The sequence below is a fragment of the Haliotis asinina genome, chromosome 13 (genome assembly GCF_037392515.1).
Source record: "Haliotis asinina isolate JCU_RB_2024 chromosome 13, JCU_Hal_asi_v2, whole genome shotgun sequence".
NCBI classification, from domain to species: domain Eukaryota; kingdom Metazoa; phylum Mollusca; class Gastropoda; order Lepetellida; family Haliotidae; genus Haliotis; species Haliotis asinina.
In genome coordinates, this window is record NC_090292.1 from 7773852 (window position 1) to 7784760 (window position 10909).

Here is a 10909-nt window from a genome sequence, read left to right on the forward strand (position 1 = left end):
ACTAATGCATTAGAAATTCACTGCTCTTACCGACAAATTGTTGATCTGGATATTCCTCGTTCTGAATATTTGTACCCCGGGCACTAGCTAGCCCCAACTATTTCACACAAAACAACACCGTGCGGATTAAGGAAGGTTCCCTGTATTGTCTCATACTGATAACCAGATAACAGTGGAGGGCATTTTCTGATTACGACCATCAACTCCAACAACGCTGTTGTTTAATGACAGACTAATCCCTGCCAGCCATCTGCCCTGCACACGAGTCTGATGTCTGGTACACACGCCAGGTCATCTTCAGACAGAATGGGACTGGTGGGATAGTTTGGGCTGGTTGGAATGGTGGGAGAGGTGAGACGGGTGGGACAGTTTGGGGTGGTGGGAATGGTGGGAAGGTTGAGACGGATGGGACACTTTGGGCTGGTTGGAATGGTGGGAGGGGTGAGACGGATGGGACAGTTTGGGGTGGCTGGAATGGTGGGAGGGGTGAGACGGATGGGACAGTTTGGGCTGGTTGGAATGGTGGGAGGGGTGAGACGGATGGGAAAGTTTGGGCTGGCTGGAATGGTGGGAGGGTTGAGACGGGTGGGGCAGTTTGGGGTGGTTGGAATGGTGGGAAGGTTGAGACGGGTGGGACAGTTTGGGCTGGCTGGAATGGTGGGAGGGTTGAGACGGGTGGGACCGTTTGGGCTGGTTGGAATGGTGGGAGGGGTGAGACGGGTGGAACAGTTTGGGGTGGTTGGAATGGTGGGAGGGGTGAGATGGGTGGGACGGTGAGACTGGTGGGACGGGTGGGACTGTGGGAGGGGTTGGGCGGATGAGACTGGTGGGACGGGTGAGACTGTGGGTCGGTGGGACTGTGGGAGGGGTGAGACGGGTGAGACTGGTGGGGTTTGTGGGACTGTGAGGTTGTAGGACTGGTGAGACGGCGCGGTATGCTATCAGAAACTTTGAGTTGGAAATTCTGTTAGTTAGTTTGTCGCCTATATGACAGTGTGCCTTGACAAGACAGTACAGTGACTGACATTATGTACATCGACTGGAACACGATGACATGCTTCCGTCTACATGTATTCACAAAGTCTGACCAGTCGCAAACCGCGAAGATCCAACTAGAACTTTGTTTCAGCAACAGGTTCTTGTCGCAAGAGGCGACTAACGGGATAAGGTGGTCAGGATCGCTGACTTGTTTGACATTATTATCGTATACCAGTTGCGAACATCTATGCTTATGCTGGTGATCGCTGGACTGTGTGGTCCAGGCTCGATTATTACAGACCACCGCCATAATGCTGAATAATGCTGAAAAATGCTGAGTGCAGAGTTAAGTGACAAACAAACATGAGTGCCTAGACCTCAAATACCATACAGATGTGCAATGATCGTACGAACGTACTAATTATAGACTTGGTAGGAAGGGCGTAGTATGGGCGTTAGTAGCTTAGTGCCTTACATGTAAAGTGTTCACAGAGAATTAGCACTTCAATGCATTAGTATATGCTTCGTTCATGTTTGTATTTGTGTTATGACATACACATGTCACATGTCTTTACTTTGAGTGTTTCAGTTTCACATACTGATACGACACGTGCTTGAATTTCTATTTACGTTAGATGTAATATACTTCCCCAGCATGGCATTCTTTCAAATGCGATGTTTCAATACACGTTAAGTTCTCTTAAACATGCTAGGCGATATCCATGGCCAGCAGCAGGTGTGCACTTAGAGCCTCGAGTCAAGCCGTGACCTTTATGACAAATAACAGAACTAAACGACTTTTTCGCTAGACAAAAACAAACCGTTGCATTTAATGCTATTACGAAGAAATGCTCATCAATAAATTAGGCTTTCAAAGCATTAGAAGGGATATGTTGTTGAAAAATCGAAGAGCTTTGGGAACAGAATTGATTCTCCAAAAAGCAAAATCCCGGAAGTTTATAATCTGGTTGAAAACGACAACGGGCGTCCATCACTGGGTTGAGGAGGACTGAGAGCTGAGTGGCTACTTAGTGTTGCAAGACGGGACTAACAGCAAACAGCAGCCATGTTTTTCTTGAAAGAATGTTACAAAGTAGTTAGGATTACGTATTTTATTCCAAATGAAACTATGAGTGGAATTCTTTTTTTCCAAGGAATATTTTTCCCGACCGCTAAAATGTTCAATGCATTTGTTCACCATGACAACGCTCGATGCGTGTGGGTTTCTAGGATGAACAGAGCTGTTTTGAAAACAGGATGTTACAAGTAAAACATAACTTGGTGATAGGGCTTTTCGCCGTTTACTTGAAAATTCTCGAAAACGCTTTTTGAAATTTTTATAGGTTGGATTTTATTATTTCGAAAGCAGAATGTCACAAATATGACACAGGCAAACACTGATGTAAATGCTTCGAATTATAGAATTATTCGAATTATTATGTTCAACACAAGCGCAGTAACTATTAGCAACAAAGTGGCGACAGTAAGTTCGACCCAACGTGAAATAATGTACACCTCACGTGGTAATACTGATTTTAATAAGAAAAATATAATAAATTATGGACAATAAAATATATCTTTATGACGCGACGCTTCGGGAATATATCACAGGGATTAACAACAACAAACACAACAACAACAATGGAATATGTAGCAATGTATTAACAATAGGAGGACGAAGATGACGTTCATAATTGACAATGACGTCAATGAGTGCTCTGTTACTTTTTCAGTTGACAGTAGGCGGAGGGAATGATGTATCCTTGGTCTCTGTTGATTGAGGGCTTGTATCGGTGGATTTGAACTGCTTCTGTCAGCTTTCTTTTGGGAAAGTCCTGGAGCTTTTTCATAATAGTTTATTGTATTTTGATTAATACATTGTACATCTACTTCTGACTACACACTGGTCTAATTCGTGAAACCCATTTCTGATGTTTCCAGCAATGAAATTGTTGGAATATTGCTAAAAAAAACCTCACTCACTCACCCATTTATTCTCGTCGCTCCCTGTCTGTTATCGTAGTCAATGTTTGTTTGTTCCTTCTTGTCGCTTTGCTAAATCCCGGTTACTTTAAAGTGGCCAGTGAACAACCGACTCTACTAGAGCATTAACTGAATGCTGTAGGAAACGCCTATACTGTCGCTATCGAATTTGACGAAGGCGAGACATCTCATACCCGTTTTAATACCCTCGAAGATCCAGGTTAGAGTTGGTCTTCCATGCCTGTCGTTAGAACTAACTGACGGGATCTAGCGGTCAGGCTGAGCTGGTTGGGACATCACCGTATCCCAACTGCGTAGAACATGCTCATGATGTTGATCACTGAATTGTCTGATCCAGACTCCTCATTATTTACAGATAGCTGAAATAGTGTAGAGTTAAACAGGAAACCGGCCACACAGTTTAGGGTCGTGTCAGAGGGTCATCACATATCGATCAATATCCGATCGAGGTTGGATTTATGTCAAGAAGATTTGCAGTTATCAACATGTTCACTGCGTTTCTCGTCGTCGTTATCCCCGTCGCCATGTTCCGCTCACTCGCCAGAAACGTATTGCCGTCGTAGTCGTTGACGACATGATTCCAACGGTTTTTCCAATAACAACGACGTTGTGTTTGTCATTGACATTTGTCACATATCATGCACCAACACTCATATAGTGTCGTAGGAACATACGCCGCCATTCGATTCCTGTCACATGTGGAAATCGTACATTTTACACTAATAAAACCATAAACACTCCCCATTACCTCGGTCATTCAGTAATCTCACGTCACTGGAAACAATCTAGAAATCGCCTTGTGTATATTGTTCTTAAGCTATTAATTCGCAACGTTCTACGATTAAACGTGCGAAGCACTGGTGTATGTTAAACAGAGCCCATGGACGGTACATTTTCTTAAATATGAATGAAATACATGGATGTCGCAAATAAGATGTGTGACGCATATGCAATTAGGATATTTTAGAAGATGTAAACACATTAATATTCAAATGTACAAATGGACTCAGTCTCTTTGGCCATGTGGACAAGGCGTTCGACTTCGGATCAGAAGTCCTGGTTCGAATCTCAGCAAGAGACTGAAACATGGAACACCCGTTACAGATGAACGACTGAAAGTATTCCTCACATGCAGGAATTATTCATGATTACTACGATATACCCTTAACTTTGAATACCCGTGAAGGTCTGGGTAGAACAGGCCTGCAGCAACCCATGCTTTCCATAAAAGGGGACTATGCTTGTCATAAGAGGCGACTGACGGGATCGGGAGGTCAGGCTGTCTGACTTGGTTGACACTCGTCATCTGCTCCCAACTGCGCAGATCGATGTTCATGCTGTTGATCACTGGATTGTCTGGTCCAGACGCGATTATTTACAGACCACCGCCACATAGCTGGAATATTGCTGAGTGCGGCGTAAAACTAAGATCACTCACTAATCTTAACTTTTAAAAGTTCCCCATACTTCCATTTCAAAAACACTGTAATATACATAAAAACGGCCTTCTTTATATTGCCTACAACGCACGTCAAGGGAGAACTGCATTTCTTTCCAAAATATAGGTTTAAAACACATCTAGGTCCAACAAAAAAGTTGTTATTTATTAAAACACCCCGGGACATGATCAGACCCAATTTACAAATGCATATAACGTCGCTGGATTATAGCGTTGTATTCAAATAATTAGCACTGAGCGTAATAGTGTCTGACAGACCCGGAACCGGAAGTGGCTATAAAAGGCCATAAAAATTAAAATGGAAGAAGGTTTTATATTGCGCAGCGCTGAACTGAAACATGCCCAGACAAGCACCTCAACCCTGTGATGGAATAATCGAAAAATCTGCTATCGATGTCTATAAGTAAATCAAAGTATATTCCTGGCTACACAAAAAAGAACCACGGACACATCAGCAATAAGTCAACATCAGTGACCATTCTGGCTGGACATACATTTCATAAAACAGATGGACGAAAGAAACATTCGTATCACATGCTTCATAATTTCCTAATGTGATTAGCTGAAGTAATTTGCCGTCCCGTGAAATTGGCAATTCGTCACCATGTTCTGGAATAAATCTCCCTGTTCGCTTTTTCCTACGATGACTTTTACATTCATATTACTTCACAATAACACAAGTAATTTCCATTCATCATGCAAAAGAACAATAAACTAGCACTCGGGCGTAATAAAATATAGGACTGGGGCCCACATACGAAAGTTTGCCTTAATGAAAAAAGCCGCTTTACATTAATCAATAAAGGAACAGATACTATATTTTGGACTGGCGACAAACACGAAACGAAAGGAGTACGGCTGATTTAATTCACCCTGGATCAATGACTAGGATAGCGGTAAGGAGGGAAAAGACGAACAGGAGAATTTCATATATTTCCTTTCGTTGCCAGATTCGCAGCGACACTCTGATACGGCGATGATGGGAACGAACGCGTCGTCAACTGGGCCAGAATTAACTCATCGCGGCCATCTTGTTTTAACATTATGGAAGGTCCGTGAAAGATGTGGATTTAATTTGAAAGTGATAGGGTTGAAGTAGGAACAACACGGCCCAGGTGTGTAATAAGGAATCCATTAAGGTCATCGTGTTGTTGTCGTGATTACAGGTGCGACAGGCCTGTTGATAAATAATATTCTGAATAATGGATCGACTTTCGCAAATGAAATCAGAGGATGGGAAATTCTTTCACTATTGACATGAACGAAGCAAAGGAAAAGTGAAATCATCTTTGCATTTCTTAATTGTCGCTAAACGATAAACTAATACATTTAGAAGAGTATGACAATACATTTCGAAGTCAGCTAGGTTTTAGTCTGCGTGCTGGGATGGCTTGCTAGAGTAGATGAGTAGGTTTTACGCCGCTTTTAGCAATATTCAAACAATATCACGACTGGGGACACCAGAAATGGGTCTCTCACACTGAACCCATGTAGGGATTCAAACCTAGACTTTGGGTGTGATGGGTGAACTCTTTAACCACTAGGCTACCCTAGTGTCCCTAAGATGGCCGAGTCTGTGGTGGGTTGGGTTTTGGTGTATATGTGGCTGTTTTCTGTGTTGCAAGCCTGGGTGGTATGGGATTGTGTTCTGATTGCTTGTGAAGAAGGGCGGTGGAGTAGCCTAGTGGTTAACGCGTTAGCTGGTCTTGCCTACGACCGGGTTCGATTCCCCACATGGGTGCAATGTGTGAAGCTCATTTCGGGTGTTCATGGTATTGATGGAATATTTGCTAAAAGTGGCGTAAAACGATAACTCACTCAACCATTTGAGAGGCAGGCCTTGTTTACACACAGCTGTTTGTCTCACTCACTAAGCCATTTGAGAGGCAGGGCTTGTTTACACACAGCTGTTTGTCTCACTCACTAAGCCATTTGAGAGGCAAGCCTTGTTTACACACAGCTGTTTGTCTCACTCACTCAGCCATTTGAGAGGCAGGGCTTGTTTACACACAGCTGTTTGTCTCACTCACTCCTATTGTCATTTACAATACATATATTGCAAATAGAGAACATGGACTTCAGAACACAGACACTGGATGACGGCAAATTCTGAGTGTCGAGTACTCAACTGGGACGATATCATCAGGTTGAAACACAACGCCTCAGTAATAGTATTACAGTTTTTAGGTAAAATACAAATTGAAGTACGTTTTGGGTTACGTCCAATTCAGGAATCAGGAAACCACGCTGTCAATGTGAGCCACCAAATCTCAAGCACCCAAAGTCTACGATCCAACCCACTCAGCCGCCGAGACATACGAGAGTGTGATCCGAATGTAACACGTTTCTTTTGACCAGTTCTCGAAAAGACATCACAAGTAAAAAAAACGAATAACAAAACCAAACCCTACAATAATACCGATATGATTTTTATTAAAAACAAACAGATACATTTTCCATAACATATTTTGGAGACGGCAGATTTAATGAAAAACGGATAGCTGTATTATATATTCTTTAGCCACGACTGCCAAGAAAATATGGATTCTGCGGCCCTCTATTTGAAAGAAAATAGACCTGTAATACAAGCCGGTCTACGGATTTGTTTTTAATCCTGGCCATGGACACTCTAATTCCCCAATTAAGCCACAACCAAATACCTGAATGTTTCTCTATAATCCATGCTATCAGGAACATCCCAACCGTTTGACTTAAAATCTTTAGTACTGAAGCTTAAATGTTTTTTTAAATCATTTTAAAAAGAAAAGCAATTTTTGTAGTGATCTGGCAAAGAGTACAAAACTCACGAACATCTGGAATCATTTCGGTGCTGTGGAGAAGGGATATTTAGGACTTTGATAACGGCACATGAACCTCAGTCACGAAACAAGTCTTCGCCATGCTCTTCTGGCAGTCATCACAGTCTTGTAGCAGGCAGCAGGGGTCTGGTCGATGTAAGCTGACACTTTGTCGACGTGGCACAGATGTATTCCACGAGAACAGGCCATATTCTTTATTAATGAACTGTCGTATTGTGCATTGTACACTTCACTTTAGCCTAGTGGTTAAAGCGTTGGCTTGTCACACCTGGGTTCGATTTTCAATATCTGTGAAGCCCGTTTCTGGAGTCCCCCTCAGATATTGCACCACCACCACCACTACCACCACCACTACTACTACTACTACTACTACTACTACTACTACTACTACTACTACTACTACTACTACTACTACTACTACTACTACTACTACTACTACTACTACCACCACCACCACCACCACCACCACTACTACTACTACTACTACCACCACCACCACTACTACTACTACTACTACTACTACTACTACCACCACCACCACTACTACTACTACTACTACTACTACTACCACCACCACCACCACCACCACCACCACTACTACTACTACTACTACTACTACTACTACTACTACTACTACTACTACCACCACCACCACCACCACCACCACCACCACCACCACCACTACTACTACTACTACTACTACCACCACCACCACCACTACTACCACTACTACTACTACGACGACGACTACTACTACGTCGTATAGGCACATGGAAAGCAACGGAATGGTTACGTCACAGGACACACAAACAGCTGATGTCGAATACTATAGCAAAAACAATTAACTGAAAACATTAATGATTGGTGTAGGAAATGTCACCAGAGGTTCTAACCTAAACGCAAGCTGACGCGCACTCTAACAACGAAACAAGGGGACAGCTGAACACAAACCAAAAATATATCACTCCAACAAATAATAAGAAAAAAACAACATAAAAAAACAAGGAAACAAACATAAACAAAGCAAAACAACAACAAAAACAAGCAAAAAACCCCCAAACCCAAACCCCCAAAAACCAAAAAACTACAACACCGCCAGAAACAAGAAAACAACAAATAACAGTAGAACAAGAGGAGTAGCGGATAAACATAAGACAAATGAAATTATGATAGATAAACAATCGTTACACCATTTGTGGAGAAACTACAAGATTATGTCATTCCCTCGTATATTCCCACATTCAGCTGTAACTTCCCCCCAGCTCTTGATTCAAGGGCGTCGCTGTTTGCTGACATAGTGTGAGATCATATGTGTTCGTCTGGAATACGATTGGCAGCACGACTTTTGTATCAACGCCCAGGTTTTATGAGTAGCTCCGTAATGGATCCTCCTTTCCTGATACCGACAGTGAAGCACGTCATTAAATCTAAAATAGTAGAGTGGTATCGACGTCTACTGATTTGGGTGGAGGCTAGGAGTATAATTTTCTTTGTCCGGAATATTTTGCATCAAGGCAAAAATCTATGGATTTTAATGGCGTAATTTGTTATGTCTGGAACATATTGATATAACGAAGTTGTACTGTCGTGGAAAGTGTGTGGAGACTTGTAAACTTGGCCAATATATGCTAACGGGAGTTGACGCACAAGATCACATCAAAGTGAATAACACAGCCAACACTCGGAACATACACAACCGACGCTCCAAAAGTACCCTCCCACACTCTATATTGTCCACACATGTGGATCAACAAGATTGGGATGAACACCAAACCCACGTTCAGACCAGACACCAGTCACACTCATCCCACACACCAATCACACCCTTCCCATACACCAATCACACATCACACCCACCCACCAATTACACTCACAAACCCACCAATCACACCCAGCCAACACACCAATCACTCTCCCCACCCCCTCCTTCCCCTCCATCACACCTACACCCCACACCAAACACACCTACCCATCCATCAATCCCTCCCCCCCAGCACCCCCTCACCACACACACACTCACACACACCAATCACATCCACCAACACAGCAATCACATACAAACAACACACCAGTCACATTCCCACACATCAATCACACCCACCAATACACCAATATCACCCACATGGCCGACAGTCGAATAATAATAATAATAAATTATTTATATCATTGAATTTTCTGTCCCTTTTGACAGCAATGTGATTGGCAAGATTCAGGAAAAGCATGATAAATATGCGGACCTCGCCTTTGAAATGTCTCGCTTACATCCCAAGTACACTGTCGTCAGGCTCCCCATTGTTCTCGGTGCCCTTGGTTTAGTACCTCCTGATCTCTTGGCGCAGATCAGAAGAGTGCCCTGGTTCTCCACCGGGAGCACAGCCCTTCTGACAATCTGGGTAATGCAGAAGGCTGCAGTGTTGGGGAGCCTCCATATTCTCCGGAAAGTTCTTGGTGGGTTCGACTAGGCAGTGTTTCCTGGGAGAAGTCCCATTCGCTGTCTGGGCTGCGTGTAGAGGGGGCGAGGGCCCTGAGCTGATGATGAGCTTGACCAGCCTGACTGTGCCAGGATCACCCAAACCCTCTCTACTGCATTTTAATTCTAATCTGTAAAACATAATAATATCCCAGCTAATATACACTGTGTTCATTTTCCTAAACAACTCAACACGACACTGAATAGATCCTCTCATATAACACGATTACCAAAACCTCAAGCTCATCCACAATCCACATCGCACACTCTCTGCCCCTTACCCCACCCTTTCTCCTTTCATCAGCCCCTAAAACCGTCAAAACCCACCCGAAGTCACAAAAACTCTCCACGCACTCCATCCTTCAATCGAAGCGTTAACTAGAAACACAGAAAATCACCAAAATGTTGACAGGCACCCCCTTACAACCCCCAGCTTGTATCCCCCCGTTTCATTTCCTACCGCTGCCCCACCCCTTCGCGCCCAAGCACCACTCCCCTCCCAGGACAGTGTAAATATTTTATATCACACAGCCGTACACATCATCAGCCAGTTGTTCGTCTCGTGTTAATCAACGATCAAGAATCTCTACCAAATTAAGTCATTATTTTTGGACGAACTCCAGCCGCGGATGGTATGGGCATCGCTGCGATTTTTTCTCATTAGCTCACAAAATCTAATTAGACCCATCCATTATTTATTGTGAGTTGGAAACTTTAATTACATATCAAGAGAACCTGGTCCCGCATCACACTTACTGTAGTCGCTGCCGTGTTGACGCCAGCCATTGCCGCCGCGACGTATCGACGTACCTATCATGGAGGGGGAGAGAACAGGAATCGGGGAGGGTCCAGAGGAAGGGGAGAGGGAACGGGGAGAGGGTACCAGCGACGGCAGAACGGAAGCAGAGCAGGAGATTTCTTCCCGGAGACTTGGTGATAAAAAAGTGACTTGTACTTTCACAGGAGCCGCTTTGGTGCAAATATCAAGTTTCATTAAATAACTAACGTCAAAAAATGTGGAAAACCTATTTTGTGAATGAACGAATAAATGAACGAACGAACGAACGAACGAACGAACGAACGAACGAACGAACGAAAAAAACAGAACGAAGCAACAACCATTGAACCATAGATGGCTGGCTCGCTGATTGTGACGGAATCATGGATTTGTTGAAGAAT

General features: G+C 43.5%; 1 protein-coding gene across 1 annotated transcript; it reads right to left on the reverse strand.

The window, feature by feature from the left end:
- Positions 1-221: 221 nt before the first annotated feature.
- On the reverse strand, positions 222-10516 carry LOC137260401 (uncharacterized). Its single transcript, XM_067798065.1, has 3 exons — positions 10487-10516; positions 9580-9649; positions 222-883 (listed from the first exon to the last, which is right to left on the reverse strand). The coding sequence occupies exons 1-3, from the start codon at positions 10514-10516 to the stop codon at positions 222-224; spliced, it is 762 nt and encodes a 253-aa protein (XP_067654166.1).
- Between the last annotated feature and the right edge of the window lie 393 nt (positions 10517-10909).

What these genes read in the sequence shown, in the direction of transcription:
- LOC137260401 (XM_067798065.1), bottom strand. Translation starts at nt 10,516, where the DNA reads ATGGCTGGCGTCAACACGGCAGCGACTACA. An exon ending in TCAACACGGCAGCGACTACA is followed by an intron (nt 9,650 to 10,486) that starts GTAAGTGTGATG and finishes TGCATTACCCAG; the next exon opens with ATTGTCAGAAGGGCTGTGCT. An exon ending in CTGCGCCAAGAGATCAGGAG is followed by an intron (nt 884 to 9,579) that starts GTACTAAACCAA and finishes AAACCCCACCAG; the next exon opens with TCTCACCCGTCTCACCCCTC.